Source organism: Saimiri boliviensis, chromosome 3 (assembly GCF_048565385.1).
Source record: "Saimiri boliviensis isolate mSaiBol1 chromosome 3, mSaiBol1.pri, whole genome shotgun sequence".
Taxonomy (NCBI): domain Eukaryota; kingdom Metazoa; phylum Chordata; class Mammalia; order Primates; family Cebidae; genus Saimiri; species Saimiri boliviensis.
Window position 1 is genome coordinate 104,961,163 of NC_133451.1, and position 24,845 is coordinate 104,986,007.

Consider the following 24,845-nt stretch of genomic DNA (forward strand, 5'->3'; position numbering starts at 1 on the left):
AAAACCTGGATATCGATGTCCATTCGGCTTAACTCTTGCTGCCAAACTGGATTAGAAAGTGAGAAAGAATGGGTTAAAGAAAAGGTAAAAAAATGCTGAGATCTAAGGTCAAAACTATTAAAAAAGTCTCTTGACGGAAGTCAGTATTATTCCTGTACTGCAGGGTGGTACCACCCAGACAGCATGGGGAAGCCCACATCCACACATGAATAAAGAGTAAGATTTTGGGGCAGTGGTTCTCCACTTGGATGATCATAGGGCTTATCTGGGCAGCTTTAAAAACTCCTGAACTCATCAGGCTGGGCGCGGTGGCTCACACCTATAATACCAGCATTTGGGAGGCCAAGGCGGGTGGATCACTTGAGGTGAGGAGTTCAAGACCAGCCTGATCAACATGGTAAAACCCCGTCTCTACTAAAAGTACAAAAAAATTAGGCCAGGCATAGTGGCTCATGCCTGTAATCCCAGCACTTTGGGAGGCCAAAGTGGGTGGATCACCTGAGGTCAGGAATTTGAGACCAGCCTGGCCAACATAGTGAGACCCCATCTAAAAAAACAAAAATTCGTCAGATGCGGTGGTGGGCACCTGTAGTCCCAGCTACTTGGGAGGCTGAAGCAGGAGAAACACTTGAAGTCAGGAAGGAAAGATTGCAATGAGCAGAGATTGTGCCACTGCACTCCACCTTGGGTGACAGAGCAAGACTCTGTCTCAAAAACAAAAAACAAAAACAAAAACAGAAAAACCAAAACCACTTCTTTAGTTTCCATTTCCAAAGGTTCTGATTTAATTCATCTAGAGTGGGGCCATACCATAATTTAAAAACACTCCCCAATGCCCACGTTGTTTCACTGTGTAACCATGGTTTAGAGTCATTGTTTTAAGGTGTCTCATGAGAAATTTGCTTTTTCTTTTCAAATTGATACTTATTAGAGTGATTGTCTTTTTTTTTTTTTTTTTTTTTTTTTTGAGACGGAGTTTCGCTCTTGTTGCCCAGGCTGGAGTGCAATGGCGCGATCTCGGCTCACCGCAACCTCCGCCTCCTGGGTTCAGGCAATTCTCCTGCCTCAGCCTCCTGAGTAGCTGGGATTACAGGCACACGCCACCATGCCCAGCTAATTTTTAGTATTTTTAGTAGAGACGGGGTTTCACCATGTTGACCAGGATGGTCTCGATCTCTTGACCTCGTGATCCACCCGCCTCGGCCTCCCAAAGTGCTGGGATTACAGGCTTGAGCCACCGTGCCCGGCGTGATTGTCTTTTTAAATTTTATTTTTTATTTTTTACTTAACAACACTGCTCCTTCTGCAGATTGTCTTTTTTTAAATCAAGAATTTATTAAGCACATTTATTAAGCACGTAACTTAATATATATCAAGCATTCTTTTAAGCACTTCATAAATATTAACTCAATCTTCACAACAATGTATGAAGTAATTGTGATGTCTACTGATGACATTGAGGTACTGAGATATTAAGCAACTTGACATAATTGTTCCTGTTGAATATTTAACTATACCTCTCAAAAAACATGAACATTTTTCTATGTAACTACATCAAAGAAAATTGACAATTTCTTAGTATCATTTAAAATCTAGTCTGTGTTTAAACATCTCCAATTGTCCCTAAAATATCTTTACAGCTAAGTTGTTCAAATCAAGATCTAAGCAAAGTCCCACATTGCTTTTGGTTATTTTCTTAGGTCTCTTTTAATCTGAACAGTTCTCTTCCCCCTACCCCTCTTTTTTTTTGAGATGGATTTTTTTTTTTTTTTTTTTCTCTTATTGCCCAGGCTGGAGTGCAATGGGGTGATCTCCTCTCACTGAAACCTCCACCTCCCAGGTTCAAGCAATTCTCCCACCTCAGCCTCCCGAGTAACTGGGATTATAGGCATGCACCATCATGCCCGGCTAATTTTTGTATTTTTAGTAGAGATGGGGTTTCTCCGTGTTGGTCAGGCTGATCTCCAACTCTCTCTCTTTCTCTCTCTCTTTTTTTTTTTTTTTTTTTTTTTTTGAAGACGGGTTTTTACCATGTTGGTCAGGATGGTTTTGAACTCCCGACCTCAGGTGATCTGCCCACCTTGGCCTCCAAAGTGCTTGGATTACAGGTGTGAGCCACTGTGCCCAGCCTGGTCTCCAACTCTAGATCTCAGGTAATCCGCCTGCCTTGGCCTCCCAAAATGCTGGGATTACAGGTGTGAGCCACCACACCTGCCCCTCCCACCCCGCCACCAACTTCTGTTTTTTTTTTTTGAGATGGAGTCTTGCTCTGTCACCCAGGCTAGAGTGCAGAGGCACAATCTTGGCTTACTGCAACCTCTGCCTCCCAGGTTATAGCATTTCTCCTGCTTCAGTCTCCCAAGTAGCTGAGATTACAGGTGCCTGTCACTGTGCCCGGCTAGTTTTTGCATTTTTAGTAGAGACAGGGTTTCGCCATCTTGGCCAGACTGGTCTCAAACTCCTGACCCTGTAATCCACCCACCTAGGCCTCCCAAAGTGCTGAGATTACAGCCTTGAGCCACTGCGCCTGGTCATCTCATCCCCCCCCTCCATCCTTTTTTTTTTTTTAATGAACTTGCCTTGTTGCCAGGGAGGATGTCCCCTTTTGAATCTGTAGGATAGAAGCTCTATTTTACCATTAGCTGTTTTAGCTCACTTCTGGCTATAGGTGGCCTCAAGTATTCTGTTTGTCCTTCATCATGTGGTATTTTGTAACATTTCTTTCTACTCAGCTCTTCTAATTTCATTAAAACCCTTGCTTGCAGCCGGGCGCAGTGACTCACACCTGTAATCCCAGCACTTTGGGAGGCTGAGGCTGGTGGATCACGAGGTCAGGAATACGAGACCAGCCTGGCCAACGTGGCGAAACTCTGTCCCTACAAAAAATACAAAAATTAGCTGAGTGTGGTGGCAGGTGCCTGTAGTCCCAGCTACTTGGGAGGCTGAGGCAGGAGAATCGTTTGAACCCAGGAGGCGGAGGTTGTACTGAGCCGAGATCACGCCACTGCACTCCAGCCTGGGGGACAGAGCAAGACTCTGCCTCAAACAAGACAAAACAAAAACCGTTGCTTGTCTTTTGCTTTCTAATACTACATACACTGTTTTCTGCCTTGTCGAACAACTTTCCCCCGTTTTAAAAAAAAATTCCTGATTAGGACTTCTGACGCGTCTTTTAGATAGAATACGTCTGAGAGCTCTAAAATCCTTAATTCTGTGTTGCCACGGTCTGCCTTTCCCTTAACTTCGCTGTTCTGCTTCATCATCGTACTGCCCCCTAGAGGAACTTCTGAAAATTTGTGACATAGTTTAGTGTCCCAGTAACCGTGACTGGGGGCTGTACTGGCATATATTGACCAGAGGCCACACGTGCGATCATCCTCAACAACTAAGAATTACCTTACCTAAAATGCTAATAGTGCCGAGGTTAAGAACACTGTGCAGCGAATCCTAGTTAACTTACCCTCAGTGTGACTGACACAATGTGATATACCAGCACACAGTAGGTGCTTAACATTTGTTGCATAAATGAATGCATTTTGAAATTTGACTTCTGTAAAGCAGACTGTTTTGCCACCACACACATACAAAAATATTTACAAAACTTAACTATTTTGTTCGAAATCCTTTAATTACAAGTGAGAAAAATTCAGCTCATACTGGATTACGTAATTGAAAAGTCCAGGGGTATCTGCCTTCAGAAATTGCTGGATCCTGAGGGTCAAATGGTATTATCTGTACTTAATCTCCTTTAATTTTTTGACTTTTTTTTTTTTTTTTTTTTTTTTTTTTTGAGACGGAGTTTCGCTCTTGTTACCCAGGTTGGAGTGCAATGGCACGATCTCGGCTCACTGCAACCTCCGCCTCCTGGGTTCAGGCAATTCTCCTGCCTCAGCCTCCTGAGTAGCTGGGATTATAGGCACGCGCCACCATGCCCAGCTAATTTTTTGTATTTTTAGTAGAGACGGGGTTTCACCATGTTGACCAGGTTGGTCTCGATCTCTCGACCTTGTGATCCACCCGCCTCGGCCTCCCAAAGTGCTGGGATTACAGGCTTGAGCCACCGCGCCCAGCCAATTTTTTGACTTTCTACTCTGGGTCTTGACTTCACCTTCTGAAAGGCTTTCTCCTCAAAGTGGCGATCAGTAGCCCAAAGTTTATACCCCTCTACCCTCAAGCTGAGCAGAAAAGATAATTCTCTTCACCCCACAGTTTCAACCCATACTGTAATCTTATCAGAGTCATTTGCAACACCTGTGTATTTCTTTTTTTTCTTTTTTTTTTTTTTTTTTTTTGAGACGGAGTTTCACTCTTGTTACCCAGGCTGGAGTGCAATGGCGCCATCTCGGCTCACCGCAACCTCCGCCTCCTGGGTTCAGGCAATTCTCCTGCCTCAGCCTCCTGAGTAGCTGGGATTATAGGCACGCACCACCATGCCCAGCTAATTTTTTGTATTTTTAGTAGAGACGGGGTTTCACCATGTTGACCAGGTTGGTCTGGATCTCTCGACCTTGTGTTCCACCCGCCTCGGCCTCCCAAAGTGCTGGGATTACAGGCTTGAGCCACCGCGCCCGGCCTAACACCTGTGTATTTCGAAACCAGTCATCAGACATGGCCTGAGGAGTGGGGGTACCTTGGTGGGTCAGGCTAGTTTGTGCCTTTTCCCTCATCCAAGGCAGGAATTGAGTTAGCCCACCTGATCCAGATGTCTTTATCAGAAGAGGGAATGGATGCTGAGCAGGAAACAAACAGCACATATTTCCACAGGATAAACCGTTGCTTGGTACAAAATACCAGAAAAATATCCATTCAGTCACTTACCTGTGTCAGGCACAGATTTTAAAAGTATAATTATGCAATGTAATTCTAATGTAATTATATAGTATCACTCATATATTTTGAATATCTTATAATATCTTATGATGTGAAGCATCACCTCTTTTTTTTTAACCACAAAATTAGAAACTAAAGGGATATTCCAAACAAAATTGAATTCTTTAATTGAATTATCCAGGTATTTCTTTTTTTTTCTTTTTTTTTTTTTTTTTGAGACAGAGTTTCGCTCTTGTTACCCAGGCTGGAGTGCAATGGCGTGATCTCGGCTCACCGCAACCTCCGCCTCCCGGGTTCAGGCAATTCTCCTGCCTCAGCCTCCTGAGTAGCTGGGATTACAGGCACGTGCCACCATGCCCAGCTAATTTTTTGTATTTTTAGTAGAGACGGGGTTTCACCATGTTGACCAGGATGGTATCGATCTCTCGACCTCGTGATCCACCCGCCTCTGCCTCCCAAAGTGCTGGGATTACAGGCTTGAGCCACCACGCCCGGCCAATCCAGGTATTTCTTAAGTCTTACTTTTGGTATCACATTTATAGCAAAATAATTGAATAGCAATTCAAGAGAGTATGAATCAAAATGCTAAATTTAATCTTACTTCTAAAATGTGGTGCAGACAGTACATTCTGCCAGGAGCAGTGGCTCACGCTTACAATCCTAGCACTTTGGGAGGCTGAGGTGGGCAGATCACTTGAAGTCAGGAGTTTGAGACCAGCCTGGGCAACCTGGTGAAACCCCATCTCTACTAAAAATACAAAAATTAGCCCAGTATAGTGGCACGTGTCTGTAGTCCCAGTTACTTGGGAGGCTGAAGCAGGAGAATTGCTTGAGCCCGGGAGGTCAAGGTTTCAGTGAGCCAAGATCATGCCAGTGCACTCCAGCCTGGCATTGGGTGTCAGAGTGAGACCCTGTCTCAAATAAAATAAAATAAAACATGGAGCAGACAATACCCTAGCCCTCTAGGCTTTGCCTATGGGGAAAGTGAATGGGCAGCAGGCAAATAATATTTATCTCTCTGAATATCCGTTAGGAATATGTAGCTACTGTTGTTAAAAATTAAATATTTATTTATAGTATGTTAGGCCATTGTTATTATCTTAATTTAGCAGATACCAACAGTTACTCATTTTTAAACTTAAAAAGGACTCAATTTCCTCAAAAAGTCTAGGATTTCTGACTAAGGCAATCAAATATTCCTGTTACAGAGATATCTTTTCCCATCTTTATCATCCCCTCCCAAGTCTGAAATACCTCCCCTTGCCTTTTACTGAAAGAAATCAGAGGAAGAAAAGAGTATGGCCAGAAAGGCAGGTGAAGGAAAAAAACAAAGGGAGAAGGAGACAGGGAGAGAGAAAAGAAGAAGAAATATAGGAAGACAAAGTTGATATGCAAGATTTATTGAGTGGCTATTGTTTAACAGGAGGTCATGTGAGCATATGGGGGTGTTTCCCTTTATACAGTGTCCTTTATGTATACACCGATATTACTCCATAATCAATAGGCGAATACATTTCAGTCCTCATCCCAACTGAACTCAGAAGCATTTGGTACTATTTTTCATGCTTTCTTGGAATTGTCTTTTTCTTATTTTTTTGAGACAAGGTCTCACTCTGTCACCCAGGCTGGAGTGCGGTGGTGCTATCTTGGCTCACTACAACCCTCCACCTCCTGGGCTCAAGAGATCTTCCATCTCAGTCTCCCAAGTAGCTGGGACTACAGGTGAATACCACCATGCCCAGTTAATTTTTGTAGAGATGGGGTTTCACCATGCTGCCCAGGCTGAACTCTAACTCCTGGGGCTCAAGCAATCTGCCCACTGAGGCCTCCCAAAATGGTAGGACTACAGGTGTGAGCCACCACACCTGGCTATTTTTTTTATTATATGTTGTAATTTTATTTTCTCTTGTAGCAGGAGAGAATACCTGTTTTTCTACTTATCCTTTCAATGGTGTTTTCCAAAGTTCATTTTTTTTGCTCTTAACAAAAAAACCTCATTCTTTGTATTCTCAGAGATCACTTTATGCTGATGACTCAAATTTATATTGCCAGCCAAAAATTTTATTTGCATTCCAGAATTATTGTTTTTTTTTTTTTTTTTTTTTTTTTTTTTGAGATGGAGTTTTACTCTTGGTGCCCACCAGGCTGGAGTGTGCAATGGCGCAATCTTGGTTCACAGCAATCTCTGCTTCCCGGGTTCAAGCGATTCGCCTTCCTCGGCCTCCCAAGTAGCTGGGATTACAGACATGGGCCACCACACCCAACTAATTTTGTATTTTTTGTAGAGACAGGGTTCTTCCTGTTGGTCAGGCTGATCTCGAACTCCCCACCTCAGGTGATCCACCCGCCTCAGCCTCCCAAAGTGCTGGGATTACAGATTTAAACCGCCATTCACTACCTTTACATTTCAGTAGTGGTTTTCAGATTTTTTTTTTGTTTCTTTTTTTGAGACGGAGTTTTGCTTTTGTTACCCAGGCTAGAGTGCAATGGCATGATCTTGGCTCACTGCAACCTCCACCTCCTGGGTTCAAGCAATTCTGCCGCCTTAGCCTCCCAAGTAGCTGGGACTACAGGCACGTGCCACCATGCCCAGCTAATTTTTGTGTTTTTAGTCGAGACGGGGTTTCACCATGTTGACCAGGATGGTCTCGATCTCTTGACCTCGTGATCCACCCACCTTGGCCTCCCAAAGTGCTGAGATTACAGGCGTGAACCACTGCACCCAGCCTGGTTTTCAGATTTATGTGCATTAGGCTGGGTGTGGTGGCATCCAGCCTGGATGATGGAGTGAGGCCCTGTTTTATTACTAGTTTAAAAAACATAGAAAAATATAAACAAGAACACAAAATTGGCCCATATTTCCTCTATTCAATAACCCATACTGACATAAAAAAAAAAAAAGGCCAAAAACATGCATGTGTTTGGAAAATTCACATAGCATTGAAGGTATAAAACAAAGTAAAAAGTAAAAGCTTCTCTCCTCCCATCTACGCCTAGTCTCTTTCCTAAAAGATTACCACTCTTGCTACTTTCCTGCGTTTTTACCTAGGTAATATTTTGGGAATCCACTTTTTTGGGGGAAAATCTCTCCCATTAATTATCATGGTTAGCCAGATCTGAGAGATGTTGTGCTAAGGAAATGAAGAGACACTTTCATGTGTTCAACTTGTGCCAAGAGAGTTAAGCTACATTAGCCCGCCCTTATGTGGTAATAGATCCAATATGTATTTCCACTCCATAAGTATCCACCCAGTAAATCTTTTTTTTTTTTTTCTTTTTTTTTTTTTAAAGAATAATAAGAAAAAGAATAAAGAAGAGGAAGAAAGAGAAAGAGGGAGAGAGAATGGGGGTATTGCTTTGTTGCCCGGGCTAGAATGCAGTCCAAATATGGGTATACCTATAATTGTCCTTAATAATGGAGACATGAAAGAAAATGAGGGAAGAGAATAACAAACAAGGAGCCAACCAACATTTCGTTTAAACTTCTTTTTTTTTTTTTTGAGAAGGAGTTTCGCTCTTGTTACCCAGGCTGGAGTGCAATGGCGCGATCTCGGCTCACCGCAACCTCCGCCTCCTGGGTTCAGGCAATTCTCCTGCCTCAGCCTCCTGAGTAGCTGGGATCACAGGCACGCACCACCATGCCCAGCTAATTTTTTGTATTTTTAGTAGAGACGGGGTTTCACCATGTTGACCAGGATGGTCTCGATCTCTTGACTTCGTGATCCACCCACCTCGGCCTCCCAAAGTGCTGGGATTACAGGCTTGAGCCACCGCGCCTGGCCTCGTTTAAACTTCTAAGTTGATATGATGTGGTACTGATAAGAGTGTATATTTTGTGTAAAGTGGAGAGTTCTATAAATGTTAATTACATTTACTTGTTCCAGATCTGAGTTCAAGTCCTGGATATCGTTGTTAATTTTCTGTTGCATTGATCTGTCTAATATTAATGTTGAAGTCTCCCACTATTATTATGTGGGAGTCTAAGTCTCTTTATAAGTCTTATATGTCTGGGTATTCCTGTATTGAGTGCGTATATATTTAGGATCTTTAGTTTTTCTTGTTGTTGCGTTGATTCTTTTATCATTGTATAATGTCCTTCTTTGCTTCTTTTGATCTTTGTTGCTTTAAATACTATTTTATCAGAGGAAAAATTTGTAACTTCTGCTTTTTATTTATTTATTTTTGCTTTCTGTTTGGTTGGTAAATCTTTCTCCATCCCTTGTTTTGAGTCTTTGTGAATCCTTGAATGTGAGATGGGTCTGGATGCAGCATACCGATGGGTTTTAGTTTTTTGTCCAAATTGCCTGTCTGTCTTTGAATTGGGGAATTTAGTCAATTTAAATTTAGAATTAATAATGATATATGTGAGTTTAATACTGTCATTTAATATTAGCTGGCTATTTTGCCCATTAGTTGATGTAAATTCTTCATTATATTGATGTTCTTTACTTTTTGGTATTGTTTAGAAAGGCTGATACTGTTTGTTCCTTTCTATGTGTAGTGGTTCTTTCAGAAGCTCTTGTAAAGCAGGCCTGGCGGTGATGAATTCTCTGAGTGCTTGCTTGTTCACAAAAAAATTTATTTTTCCTTCACTTATGAAGCTTAGTTTGGCTGGATGTGAAATTCTGGGTTGAAAGTTCTTCTCTTTAAGGATGTTGAATATTGGTCCCCACTCTCTTCTGGCTTGTAGGGTTTCTGCTGAGAGATCTGCTGTAAGTCTGTTAGGCTTCCCTTTGTGGGTAACCTGACCTTTCTCTCTGGCTGCCCTTAGTATTTTCTCCTTCATTTCAACCCTGGTGAATCTGACGATTATGTGTCTTGGAGTTGCTCTTCTTGAGGAATATCTTTGTGGTGTTCTCTGTATTACCTGGAGTTGAATATTATCCTGCCTTACTAAGTTGGGAAAATTTTCCTGAATAATATCCTGAAGCGTATTTTCCAGCGTGGATTCATTCTCTTCGTCACATTCAGGTACACCTATCAAGCGTAGATTAGGTCTTTTCACATAGTCCCATATTTCTTGGAGACTTTGCTCGTTCCTTTTTATCCTTTTTTCTCTAATCTTGTCTTCTAGTTTTATTTCATTGAGTTGGTCTTCGACCTCTGATATCCTTTCTTCTGCTTGATCAATTCGGCTCTTAAAACTTGTGCATACTTCACGTAGTTCTCGTATTGTGTTTTTCAGTTCCATCTCTAAATTTTCCTCTCTAAATTGTGTATTCTTGTTGACATTTCGTCAAACCTTTTTTCAAAGTTCTTAGTTTCTTTAGATTGTGTTAGCACAAGTTCTTTTAATTCACAGAAGTTTCTTATTATTCACATTTTGAAGCCTGCTTCTGTAATTGGAACACACTCGTTCTCCATCAAGCCTTGTTCCGTTGCTGAGGAACCGTGATCCCCTGCTGAGGGAGAGGCATTCTGATCTTGGGTATTCTCAGCCTTTTTTGACTGTTTTCTTCCCTTCCTTGTAGATTTATCCATCTGTGGTCTTTGTATTTACCGTCTTTGTAATTGGGTTTCCGAGTGGACGTCCAACTTATTGATTCTCAGCGCCGAAATCTGAGCAACCCACTGCGCCGACCAAATCAGCAGCGTTAAGATTGATGGTGCTTCTCTGACTCTGCACCAAGAACCGACGCTCCGAGGCGCCGGCAAAACCGCCTCGCCGGTCACAAGAGTTGCGCTGGCGACCCGTGGGGCTCCTCCGCTGGGAATCTCCTGGTGCGTGAGCAACAAGAATTCATGTGAAGGTGTGGCGTCCTCTCGTTCTTTGCGCTTTCACTGGGAGCTACAATCCCGAGCTGCTAGTGATCAGCCATCTTGGATCTCTCTCCCCCAACCCAGTAAATCTTTATCCACCTAAGTAAACATACGTATTTTTTTTCTTTTTGAGACAAAGTCTCACTGTGTCACCCAGGCTGGAGTGCAGTGACAAGATCTCGGCTCACTGCAACCTCCACCTCCCAGGTTTAAGCAATTCTGCTGCTTCAGCCTCCCAAAGCATTGCTATTACAGACTTGAGCCACCATACCCAGCCGTAAATCTTTACTCTGCTAATTGGTCTAAGGGACAAAAATGAATCGCAGCCCTAGCCACGCTCTTGAGGAAGGATCTTCTATCCCAGTATTGTAAGATACAAATAACTAACAACTGCATGGACCAGTGGCTCCATCTGTAATCCCACCACTTTGGGAGACCGTGGCGGTGGATTATGAGATCAGGAGATTGAGACCATCCTAGCTAATACAGTGAAACCCCATCTCTACTAAAAAGACGAAAATTAGCTGGGCATGGTGACAGGCGCCTGTAGTCCCAGCTACTCTGGAGGCTGAGGCAGGAGAACTGCTTGAACCCGGGAGGCGGAGGTTGTAGTGAGCTGTGATAGCACCTCTGCACTCCAGCCTGGGTGACAGAGTGAGACTCCATCTCATAAGTAAATAAATAAATAAATAACTACTGTAAGCCTGGAAGAAATGAAACTCTCATAGAGGTTAAAGACATTGCCATAGGCAGCACAAAGAGGACCGATTATTTATGAGTTCCAGTAGGCAGACAGAATTTGAGTTGTCTTTAAAGGATAGCAAGTGAAATGGTAAAGAAAGAAGAGTGGAAACAGGAGGCCAAGTCCAGTCCAAGGAATAGTGTGAATTGAAGTGTGGACTGAGACCACCACATCATGGCAAGAGGCAAGGGATTAACAACTTATTGTCATATTAAGGATTTGGAACTGTTTATAGACAGACAATGGGAAATTTTGAAAGTTTTTGAGAAGAGATTTAACAGGACAAGACTGATGCTTTGAAAAATAATAATACTTGTGGGCAACAGGTTCACAGAGACTCAGGCCTCTGGAAAATAATTTTTAGAAACTCTCAGCATGAAATTTGTACTGATATTCAACACAGTCTCTCCACCAGTTTCCCTCCTTCTCATGGGTTTTGTGCAGCAGGAGTACGATGGATGCTTTTGTGTTTGGATCAACTGGAGGTGAAAATGCTGGTTACTGATAATCTGCAGTATAGACAGTGAAAGAAAAAAGGAGAGTAGGGCATAAAGAGATGATCCTAAGGTAGAATCAGAACTTGGTGACCAGAGGGGGCCGGTAAGAGAATAAAACAATTAAAATAGACAATTCCTAAGATTTCACCGAATGTGGTGGCTGATGCCTTCCCAGCACTTTTGAAGGCCAAGGCGGGAGGATTACTTAGGGTCAGGAGTTCAAGACCAGCCTGGCCAACATGGTGAAACCCCATCTCTATTAAAAATATGAAAGTTAGCTAGATGTGGTAGCACACACCTGTAATCCCAGCTACTTGGGAGGCTGAGACAGAATAGCTTGAACCCCAGAAGGTGGAGGTTGCAGTGAGCCGAGATCGGGCTGGGCGATAGAGCTAGAAACTCCATCTCCAAAATAAATAAATAAATAAATAAATTTCTAAGATTTCAGGCTAATAGACCAGATGAGTGTTGGGTATTGTTAGCGGAGAAGGGAAGGTAGGAAACGGGACAGGTTGTACGGTAGAGATCGCTCAGGGAGTTTTGTAGGAATATGGAAGCGTATCACTTTAACTTTGAGTTACACTGCGGGTATTCAGACAGGGAGACTTAGCAGACATGGGAAATTAGGTCTGAAGCTCATAAAATTGATCAGAGCCAGGAATATAGGTCTGAGTAGTTGCAAGCCTATAAGGACTGAAGTCTTGTAGGTGGAGGGGATTGCATGACGTCTGTGGTTTTGGTTTTCCACACTTTAGCGTGTGTAAGAATCTTCTGAGGGTCTATTAAAACATGTTGCAGCCCTGCCGCCCTTGAGTTTGATTCAGTCTGATGAGGGCTCAGTAATTTGCATGTCTACCAAGTTCCCAGGTGATGCTGATGCCATTGGTCTAAGGACTACATTTTGAGAAGCACCAACACAGGGAACATGTAGTGAGAGAAGAGAACTAAGGGTAGGATTTGGGAGAGTGTTCTGGTTAAGAAGGAAGTGAAGGAAGAGGAAGTAGTGAGGGATACTGTAAGGGAAGAAAAACATTCTTTCCCTTTTTCCCTCCTAAGTTTCCAGCTGGGACCCTTGTAACAAAAGATTAGCAAGAGAAAAACATACACATTTATTTAATATAAACTTTACATGACATAAAAATTCTCCCATAGAAGTGAATACCAAAAGAAGCAGAATTGAATGCTTATTTACTGAATTGGACAAAGGGCAGTAAATTCTGAAAATGTGGCCAGGTGTGGTGACTTATGCCTGTAATCCCAGCACTTTGGGAAGCTGAGGTGGGTGGATCACCTGACATCATGAATTCAAGACCAGACTGATCAACATGGAGAAACACCATCTGGACTAAAAATAAAAAATTAGCTGGGCGTGGTGGCACATGCTTGTAATTCCAGCTGCTTGGGAGGCTGAGGCAGGAGAATCGCTTGAACTGGGGAGGTGGAGGTTGCTGTGAGCTGCGATTGTGCCATTGCATTCCAGACTGGGCAACAAGAGTGAAACTCCATTTCAAAAAAAAAAAAAAAAAAAAAAAAAAAATTCTGAAAATGTGACGAGACAAAAAGGCTTCGGCTAGGGCAATTCATGGTGGAAAAGTAATAAGGAAGGTAAGAGTGAATTAGATAAGGTTTGTACAGACTTTTCTCAGCCTTAACTCCCCATCTCTCTGATAAAAATGTTATTTTCCTTGAGGAATAGGGAGGACATCTTCCATATGGGAATTTCATTTCCTGTGTTTAGGAAGAAAAAGGAAAGGTCAGAGTACCTTTCTTGCACTTGCTGTTTTTTTAAGAGTCTTTAGCTCAAAATAGCCCTTGTGCCAAATTGGCATATTTTGGGGTGGCCATATTCCACTACTCTTCAATACTTACAGATTTGTCTTAGAGTTCCCAACACATTGTAATAAAAATAGTTGCACATTAAATATGTACATTATGCAAGTATACTTGCACATTAAGTAGGCACCTATCAGAGGAGCAGTTAGGAAGTCTCAGAAGAAAACTAGAGAAAGAGAGAATACTGTGAATCCCATACATTTGATCTTTCTGGGAATCCCTCTCATTACATTTAATCCCTGAATGGCTTTCGTTTGAGAGTCACCCATTTCACACAGCCCTCTCATTAACTGAGCAGCTTTTACTCATCCCTGAAACAAAAAAGTCAAACCAAATTTATATTCTGAAATTTCCTGTAAGTTGTTTCTAAAAATTGAAAGGATTTTAATTTTTCAAACTATGAGAAAAATAAAAATAATCTGGGTAACACAAATAACTCAGTGAATGTTGGCATAAGATATTCTTCTTAATTTAGTTAAATTGTTTCCATACACAATTTTGTTTGGAAGGGTGAGCTACAGCTGATGTCACACAGGGGAAACAGCTCACCAAGTCAGTTTGTAAAAAGCCCACCTAATAAAGATATTGAAAAATATTCAAGGCAGTTTTAAAAAATACATCCATAATCTTATATTTGATAAATAACCACCATGAAGATTTAGATTTATTTTTTCTTCTTCTTTTTTTTTTTTTTAGATGGAGTTTTGCTCTGTCACCCTGGCTGGAGTGCAGTGGTGCAATTTCAGCTCACTGCAACCTCTGCCTCCTCTTGCATTCAAGTGATTCTCCTGCCTCAGCCTCCCGAGTAGCTGGGATTATAGGTGCCAGCCACTACACCTGGCTATTTTTTTTTTTTTTTTTTTGTATTTTTAGTAGAAACAGGGTTTCATCACATTGGTCAGGCTGGTCTCGAGCCCCTGACATCAAGTGATCCGCCCGCCTGCCTCAGCCTTCCAAAGTGCTGGGATTATAGACATGAGCGCCTGTGCCCTGCCAATCTAAGTGTTTTTATGCTGGGTTTAAAATAGCTGAGAGATTTTTCTCGGGGAACCGTCCCGTTTGGGGGAACGAAAGACATGGCTTTCTCCTGTATTTGCCTTTGTTCTTCCCCTTTTCTTTTCTCTTTTTTTTCTTCCCTCCTCCACTTCTTGTCAGGCCAGATGGCTATGCAATGGTAATCCTGTGCCATTAGGCGGCGCAGACTTCAAACTGTCCTAGAGAAGAGAGATTCACCGCTGTAATTAGAAACTTCAGGGGTGAGAAACCTGGACCTTTCCAAGCTCTTTAGCTAAAGGCTGCAAGTCAAGGTGATTCGAAGAAGGAGCCAAAGAGAAGATCTGCCAGATTGTCTGCCATGCTTATGCCCATTACATCAGAGGTGAGGCCCCAAAGAACATCAACTCCAAGGAAAATGAAGGCAGAAAGTGATATGATGGAAGAAAATGCAGATACAAGTGCCAGAGCTGTTGCTGAAACCAAGCAAGAAGCAGTTGTTGAAGAAGACTGCAATGAAAATGCTAAAAATGGAGGAGCCAAAATTGTAGAGGAACCCACTTCTGAAAAAGAAATTGTGGAAGTAAAAGAAGAAAAGATTGAAGATGCCACAGAAGAGGGAGGAGAAAAGAAAGAACCAGTGGCAGCAGAAGGAAAAAATGAAAAAGAAGATCAGAAAGGAGATGAAGAAGATCAAAACAAAGAAGAGAAAGGGGAAGATGGAAAAGAAGACAAAGATGAAAAAGGGAAAGAAGATGGAAAAGAGGATAAAAATGGAAATGAGAAAGGAGATGATGGAAAAGTGGAAGATGCAAAAGAGAAAGGCGATGGAAAAATAGGTGAAGATGGAAAAGGAAATGGAGAAGATGGAAAAGAGAAAGGAGATGAAAAAGAGGAAGAAGACAGGAAACAGGAGACGGGTAAGAGAATGAAGATGGAAAAGAGAAAGGAGACGAAAAAGAGGAGAAAGAAGTAAAAGTCAAAGAAGATGAAAAAGAGATAGAACATGAAAAAGATGAAGATGGAAATGAGGAAGAAGCTGAAAAAGAAAAAGAAGATGAAAAGGAAGAGGAAGAAGGAAAAGAGGAAGATGAGGTCAAAGAAGAAGATGGAAAAGAAGAGGAGCCTCAGAGTATTCTTTAAAACTGCCCTATATAGTTTCATAATTTGGTAACATGTACCTTCATGTTGTAAAGTGAATAGAGATAAATATTTTTATCAAAAATTTTATAAGCATAGTCTTTCTTTAGCATTGATTTAATTTCAGAACATCTTCATGCTGATTATTAGCCATAAACTTTCTAACATAAAACATTTATCTATAAATTTTGTGATTATAGTAGTGGAATATATAGAAAAAATTATGCTTTCAACTTTGCGAGTGAATTTCGTGTTGTGTAAGTTATGTGTCGGATCTTTGAATTTTAATTTTACTCTTTTATATATGTGATAATTTCACAAAGTGAGGAATCCCAAAAGAAAAAGTTTCATCCAACATTCTTGTTCTCTAGGTTGCTTTTTTTTTTTTTTTTCTTGAGACGGAGTTTCGCTCTTGTTACCCAGGCTGGAGTGCAATGGCACGATCTCGGCTCACCACAACCTCTGCCTCCTGGGTTCAGGCAATTCTCCTGCCTCAGCCTCCTGAGTAGCTGGGATTACAGGCACGTGCCACCATGCCCAGCTAATTTTTTTTTTTGTATTTTTAGTAGAGACGGGGTTTCACCATGTTGACCAGGATGATCTCGATCTCTCGACCTCGTGATCCACCCGCCTCGGCCTCCCAAAGTGCTGGGATTACAGGCTTGAGCCACCGCGCCCGGCCTCTAGGTTGCTTTTATAAAGAAGGTGAAATATTTTCAGGTAATGCTAAGAATTAAACTTATCTTTCCAAATAGAACTTTATTATTAGCTTGGGAAAAATGAAATTGTATTTCCATTTTTAAAATAAATACAAATGTTTATTTCAGAAGGGCAGTTTTGATTATATGTAAATGCACAAATTTTACTGGATTTGTCTTAATAAAAAGACTCTTTCATGAAAAAAAATAAATAAAAATAAAATAGCTGAGATTACAGGTGCCACCATCATGCCTGGCTAATTTTTGTATTTTTAGTAGAGACAGGGTTTCACCAAGTTGCAGAGGCTGGTCTTGAACTCCTAACATCAAGTGAGCCCCTGCCTTGGCCTCCCAAAATATTGGAATTACATACGTGACCCACTGTGCCTGGCCAATCTGAGTGTGTTTTATTTTTGTTTTTGTTTTTGTTTTGAGACAGACTTTCACTCTTGTTACCCAGGCTGGATTGCAATGGTGCAGTCTTGGCTCACTATAACCTCCACTTCCTGGGTTCAAGCAATTGTCCTGTCTCAGCCTCCTGAGTAGCTGGGATTACAGGCAAGTGCCACCATGTCCGACTAATTTTGTGTTTTTAGTAGAGACAATTTTCTCCATGTTGGTCAGGCTGGTCTCGAACTCCCGACCTCAGGTGATTCACCTGCCTTGGCCTCCCAAAGTGCTGGGATTACAGGCGTGAGCTACCATGCCTGGTCCCAATCTGAGTGTTTTAATGCTGGATTTGATGAAGAGTGGAGCCATGGAGAAATATTATTGGAGGAACAAAGTATATGATCTAATGGTTATAAAGTGGGGGGACTTAGCAAGGCCTCTTTGTTCAGATTCCTTTTGGTGTCCCTGTGTTTTCAGAGATAAAGATGTTCCCCTCCTCTGGGTATAAGGAGGCATCTTATGACCTGCTTCAGAAGGCCAGAAAATCCTCCCTGTACATGCCATTTCTTGAATGCCTTCAGCCTGAAATATTCAGGATGTCGAGGTACCATATTGTAGTCTGGAGTAGCTGGGACTACAGGCACAGCCAACAAACCCTGGAAAATACTGAAAATAATTTTTGTATTTTCAGTAGAGATGGGGTTTTACCATGTTAGCCAGGCTGGTCTCAAACACCTGGCCTCAAGTGATCCACCCACCTCGGCCTCCCAAAGTGCTGGGATTACAGGCATGAACCACTGTACCTGGCACTGAAATATGACTCTGATTAATTGTCATTTGAATGAACATCTGTGGAGGATACAATGAAATCCATGTATAGCTGAGGGTTGCAGAGACCAGGATAGATAGAACACATAGTCCTTCTCCTTAAAGAGTTTGTCACATCTAGTTGCTCTGAAGCAGGTAGGTTGATATCTGTGCCTTGCTTGCCCCTTGCAATAACCATGTAAATTTGAACCAATTTTTGACAAGGGGCACCAGCCTGCAATAGGATTGTTACCTAGATTTTTCGTATTTGTGTTTAGGGGAATGTGGAATGTGGGAGTGGCTGTTAGATAACCACCAGGACACCACTGGCTGCAACTACTTTGTTTGTTTAATTTTTTTGTCTGGGAGAAATTGAATGTGTAATAACTTCTGACCTCTCAACGTCATCATTTACAGGCAGTACTAGCACTTTCCACTGATTTCTGACTTGCTGAGCTAGCTTAAACTACCTATTTTTCACATCACATTAGACCTCTAGGGAAATCTAATTTGCGCCAAAATGGTCAGAAATTGAAGTTTGTCCCTGTGCAAGTTTACTATTAGATTGGTGCAAAAGCAGCTTCTAAATATATCGTCATTCAGTTTGAGTGATCCTGCAGTCCCTATTTATTAGTGCTGTTTTCTGGGACTGTAGAGCCACTCTTTTGGTGAAGTCTTGATATATTTTTTAATGTACATCTTACATATGTGGGATAAGTAATTTTTTGGATAATTCTGCTTTTTAAAAAAGCCACTTTATTCTTATTAACAAAGAAATACATAGATTTCAAAGAATAAAAAAAATAAAAACAAAAACAAAAACAAAAGACAAAAAAAAAAGAAATACATAGATTTCTCTCTCTCTCTCTTTTTTTTTTTTTTTTTGAGATAGAGTCTTGCACTGCCTCTTGGGCTGGAGTGCGGTGGCACGATCTTGGCTCACTGCAACCTCTGCCTCCCAGGTTCAAGCGATTATCTTGCCTGAGCCTCCCGAGTAGCTGGGATTACAGGCACCCATCACCATGCCTGACTAATTTTTTGTATTTTTGGTAGAGAAGGGGTTTTACTACGTTGGCCAGGCTGGTCTAGAACTCCTAACTTTAAGATCATTCCGCCTTGGCCTCCCAAGATGCTGGCATTACAGGCGTGAGCCACCGCACCTGGCGATTTCTCATTTTCTTCTTATTTACTTACACAATGATCTCAATTATACAAATGTATGAGAGGAATCATCAGATATTACCACAGGATTTAACATTTTCCTCAAAGTTCTGGAAAGTGGAGTACTCTAAATGTTTTATGGAAGCATTTATATACACTTTAATTTCAGGCCTTTTTAATGGTCTTCTTGCCTTCACCTGAACATACCCTAAAGTAGGAGGAAAATAAAACCTTTTTGATAGAGCCTGACATTCTGGTTTCCAAAAACAAGGGGTTTCTTGCAGGGCATTATTCTTTCTTCTCTCCCAGGAACTCTGCCAGCAGATGGCATTGTGCTCAGAGCCCCCTCCACTGCACTGTCAACGTAAGTCAGTGAGCCAGGCGCGGTGGCTCATGCCTGTAATCCCAGCACTTTGAGAAGCCAAGGTGGACGGATTACCTGAAGTCAGGAGTTCAAGACCAGCCAGGGAAACATGGTGAAATCCTGTCTGTACTACAAATACAAAAATTAGCCAAGCTGGTGGCATGCGCCTATAGTCCCAGCTACTTGGGAGGCTGGGTTGCAATGAGCCAGGATTGTGCCACTGCACTCTAGCCTTGGTGACAGAGTGAGACTCTGTCTCAAAAAACAAAAAATCATAAAAGGTCAGTGAAAACTGCAGCAATGGGAAAGCCCATTAGCCTCAGCAAAGCTGACAGGAAATGAATTTGCATGTGCATCTCCAGTCAAGGGCAATGCCATTAAGGTCTGCAAAACTACAATATTCCAGACTAAAGATTTTTAAATTCTATTGCTGGCACACCAGTAAGACGCTTTCTTTTCAATTAGACCAAAGGCTGGAAACCTAAGTAACAAAGGCGCAGTAGCTATGGTAGAAAACAATTATAATTATGAAAGAAACAAGTGAATTCTGAAGGTAATCTGTATGTTGAGTTAGTTGTAGAATATAGGTAACTCTGTATAGTATAATATTAATGTATAATATGATTTATATATAGAACCACAGCATCCAATTATTGGATTAGTCTGTTCTCACACTGCTATGAAGATACTACCAGAGACTGGGTAATTTATAAAGGAAAGAGGTTTAATTGACTCACAGTTAAATGTGGGGAGGCATCAGGAAACTTACAATCATGGCAGAAGAGGAGAGAGAGCAAGTGTGTGAGGGAGGAACTGTTAAACACTCATAAAACCATGAGATTTTGTGAGAACTCACTCACTGTCATGAGAACAGTATTGCGGACACTGCCCCCATGATCCAATCATCTCCTCCCAGGTTTTACAATCCCTCCCGGATTACAATTCAAGATGAGATTTGGGTGAGAACACAAAGCCTAACCATATCAATTATTTAACTGTTTGTTATAACCACAAGTTGAACCCATTTTTAATTTTCAATAGTTTTTTAAAAAGCTATTATTGGCCGGGCGCGGTGGCTCAAGCCTGTAATCCCAGCACTTTGGGAGGCCGAGGCGGGTGGTTCACAAGGTCAAGAGATCAAGACCATCCTGGTCAACATGGTGAAACCCCGTCTCTACTAAAAAATACAAAAAATTAGCTGGGCATGGTGGCGCGTGCCTGTAATCCCAGCTACTCAGGAGGCTGAGGCAGGAGAATTGCTTGAACCCAGGAGGCGGAGGTTGCGGTGAGCCGAGATCGCGCCATTGCACTCCAGCCTGGGTAACAAGAGCAAAACTCCGTCTCACACACACACACACACACACACAAAAGCTATTATTATTTTTTGAGACAAGTCTTCTCTCATCACTCAGGCTGGAGTGGTGTGATCACAGCTCACTGCAACCTCCACCTCCTGGGCTTAAGTGATTCTTGTGTCTCAGCCTCTCAAGTAGCTGGGGCTGCAGGTGCATGTCTCCAAACTTGTATAATTTTTTGTAGGGAAAGGGTTTCATCATGTTGCCCAGGCTGGTCTCAAACTCTTGAACTCCTAGGCTCAAGGGATCTCTGCCTGTCTTGGCCTTCCAAAGTTTTTGGACTGCAGGTGTGAGCCACTGTACCCAGCTTTTTTTCCTTTAAAAAAAAATGCTATTTGATATTAATGCCACAAAATAATGCATTGGCAAATTTTGTTTAATTCCTTTATTTCTTTAAGAAAATCTAATATGTGCATGTGGTAAAAAGGTAAATATGTACATATGGTAAAAACATATGGAAGAGTAAAAATTGAAAAGTAATTTTTTTTTTTTTTTTTTTTTTTGAGACGAAGTCTCACTCTGTCACCCAGGCTGGAATGTAGTGGCACAATCTTGGCTTACTGCAACCTCTGCCTCCCAGATTCAAGCAATTCCCATGCTTCAGTCTCCCAGGTAGCTGGGATTATAGTCACCTGCCACCATGCCCAGCTAATTTTTGTATTTTTAGTAGAGACAGGGTTTCACCATATTGGCCAGGCTGGTCTCGAACTCCTGACCTCAGGTGATTTGCCCGCCTTGGCCTCCCAAACTGCTGGATTACAGGTATAAGCCACCATGCCTGGCTGAAAAGTAAACTTTCCCTATTGAATTTCTGACTTTCATTTCCATTGCCAATGATAACTAATCATGATTTTTTTTTTTTTTTTTTTTTTGAGGAAGAGTCTCACTCTGTTGCCCAGACTGGAGTGCCGTGGTGCGATCTTGCTCACTGCAACCTTTGCCTCCTGGGTTCAAGTGGTTCTCCTGCCTTAGCCTCCAGAGTAGCTGGGACTACAGGCAAGTGCCACCACACCCAGCTAATTTTTTGTATTGTTAGTACAGATGGGGTTTCATTGTGTTAACCAGGATGGTCTCCATATCCTGATCTCGTGATCCACTCGCCTTGGCCTCCCAAAGTGCTGGGATTACAGGCATGAGCCACTGTGCCTGGCCACTAATTGTGTTTTACTTATTCTTTCAGAAAGAAACAAAAACAAGTTATCTCAAAGGCAGAAATAAGTTCATATTCTTCATTATTTTAATGTGAATTAAAGATTGTTCAAACCATTATTATTATTATTTTCTTTTTTTTTTAAAGATGGGGTTTCACCATGTTGGCCAGGCTGGTCTTGAACTCCTGACCTCAGGTGATCCGCCTGCCTCGGCCTCTCAAAGTGCTGAGATTACAGGTGTGAGCCACCGCACCCAGCCCTATTATTATTTTTGGTGGAGTTTTGCTCTTGTTGCCCAGGCTGCAGTGCAATGGTGCAATCTTGGCTCTCTGTAACCTCTGCCTCCCTGATTCAAGCCATTCTCCTGCCTCAGCCTCCTGAGCAGTTGGGATTACAGGTGCACACAACCATGCCCTGCTAATTTTTTTTTTGAGACGGAGTTTCGCTCTTGTTACCCAGGCTGGAGTGCAATGGCGCGATCTGGGCTCACCGCAACCTCCGCCTCCTGGGTTCAGGCAATTCTCCTGCCTCAGCCTCCTGAGTAGCTGGGATTATAGGCACGCACCACCATGCCCAGCTAATTTTTTGTATTTTTAGTAGAGACGGGGTTTCACCATGTTGACCAGGTTGGTCTCGATCTCTAGACCTTGTGATCCACCCGCCTCGGCCTCCCAAAGTGCTGGGATTACATAATTTTGTTTTTTAAATAGAGATTGGGTTTCTTCATGTTGGTCAGCCTGGTTTGGATCTCTCAACCTCAGGTGATTGGCCCACCTTGATCTCCCAAAGTGCTGGGATTACAGGCATGAGCCACCTCACTTGGCCCCTAAACAATTATTAATACTATGAAAGAGATTGTCAATCAATTGTAAAGCATGGCCCTACTTGCATCCTGATTTTTAAAAATCATGAAAAACGCACAGACTTTTTCCAGGTGCTGGTTACATAAATATGTTCATTTTATAAAAATTCATCAAGCTGTCTACTCATAAATATTGCAACATAAAGTTACCTTATAAGTATTTATGACACAAGCAACAAATTTTAACAGTGACTATTTTTGATAATATTAAGAAATTGTTAAAAAAGAAAAAAAAGAAATTGTTAAATTTTAAAGTGTGGGGCTGGGCGCGGTGGCTCACACCTGTAATCCAGCACTTTGGGAGGCCAAGGCGGGTGGATAACGAGGTCAAGAGATCGAGACCATCCTGGTCAACATGGTGAAACCCCGTCTCTACTAAAAATACAAAAAATTAGCTGGGCATGGTGGCACGTGCCTGTAATCCCAGCTACTCAGGAGGCTGAGGCAGGAGAATTGCCTGAACCCAGGAGGTGGAGGTTGCGGTGAGCCGAGATCACGCCATTGCACTCCAGCCTGGGTAACAAGAGCGAAACTCTGTCTCAAAAAAAAAAAAAATTTAAAATGTGATGACAGCATTTGGGTTATGATTTTGTGGTTTTTTTTTTTTTTTTTTTTTTTTTTTGAGAGGGAGTCTCACTCTGTTGCCAGACTAGAGTGCAGTGGCATGATCTGGGCTCACTGCAACCTCTGCCTTCTGGTTTTGAGTGATTCTCCTGCCTCAGCTTCCTGGGAAGCTGGGACAACAGGCACCACCATACCCAGCTCTTATTTGTATTTTTAGTAGAGACAGGGTTTCACCATATTGGCCAGGCTAGTCTTGAACTTCTAACCTCATGATCCTCCAGCCTTGGCCTCCCAAAGTGCTAAGATTATAGGATGACCTATCATGCCCAGCCTGGGTTATAGTTTTTAAAGTCTTTATAAGATATTTATTGAAATGCACATAGACAAAATCTAGGATTTTCTTCAAAATAATCTAATATTTGTTTCTGGAAAGGGGATGGGAATAGAAGTGAAACATAATTGGCCATGATTTGCTAATTATGAAGGCAAAATGATTTGGGTTCATTATACTATTCCCTCTACTTTTGTTTATATTTATAGTTTTCCATAAGAAATTGAAACATATTTTCATAAAATATTTTCCAACCATACAAACAGCTATACAAGTAATAGTAATGGAATCAAATAGTGCTTACCCATGTGTCAGGCACTCTGTAAGTTCTTTACATATGTCAACTTATTTGATCATTAGTATATTCCTGTGCGATATATATTATTTTTATCCCCATGCTACAGGTGAAGAAACCAGATTAAATAACTTTCCTAGGATAACAGAATTAAATAGTTTGTGGAGCCGCATGCATTCATGTGAAGACATGTGTAGTCACCTCTTAGCTTAAGAAATACAACCTGAGCTGGGGGCGGTGACTCACGCCTGTAATCCCAGCACTTCGGGAGGCTGAGGCGGGCTGATCACAAGCTCAAGAGATCAAGACCATCCTGGCCAACATGGTGAAAGCCCGTCTGTACTAAAAATACAAAAAATATTAGCTGGGCATGGTGATGTGTGTCTGTAACCCCAGCTACTCAGGAGAGCGAGGCAGGAGAATTGCTTGAACCCGGAAGGTGGAGGTTGCAGTGACCTGAGATCGCCCCACTGCCCTCCAGCCTGGCAACAGAGCAAGACTCCATCTCAAAAAAAGAAAGAAAGAAAGAAAGAAAGAAAGAAAGAAAGAAAGAAAGAAAGAAAGAAAGAAAACCTGTTTAACATAATGGAACATTACTTATATGTTGGTTGAAACATGAGACTGGTGTTTTTGTAGATCATAAACATCGGCAGTGTCATATAGTTTAACCCAGTATCTCTTTCCAAGTATATCCTCCTCCAAATCCTCAGGTAACAACTCTCATTATTCCCATGCATTTCTTTGAACTTATACTTCATATGAAGGTATATCTAACAATAAATACAATTGTTTCTCATATTTTAAAATTTCATGGTAGTATACTATTAGCATTTTGGTGATTTGCTTTTTGTCTTCAACTTATGTTATAAAATCTATGTTGATGTATTTTAAAAACATGTCGTGGAACACTCATACTCTGGCAAAGTATACAATAGTGAAAATACATGAACTAAAGCTGAACTACAGACTTAGTATCCATTCATGGTATGAGTAAACTAATTGATGTAACCAGCTACCTACTGATGGACATTTTGGTTGTTTCCCATCTTTTATTGTGATAAGCAATGCTTCT

General features: G+C 41.7%; 2 protein-coding genes across 13 annotated transcripts in view; both read left to right on the forward strand.

Moving 5' to 3' along the window:
* ANK2 (ankyrin 2) overlaps positions 1-24,845 on the forward strand; it is a 699,003-nt gene that overhangs the window by 61,816 nt on the left and 612,342 nt on the right. The window lies entirely within an intron of this gene.
* LOC101050869 (uncharacterized) lies at positions 1,423-23,036 on the forward strand. The gene is given in 4 exon segments (XM_074395736.1): positions 1,423-1,461; positions 14,951-15,557; positions 15,560-16,166; positions 16,483-23,036. Coding segments are annotated over 3 exon segments (885 nt in total). The 3' UTR covers positions 15,799-16,166; positions 16,483-23,036.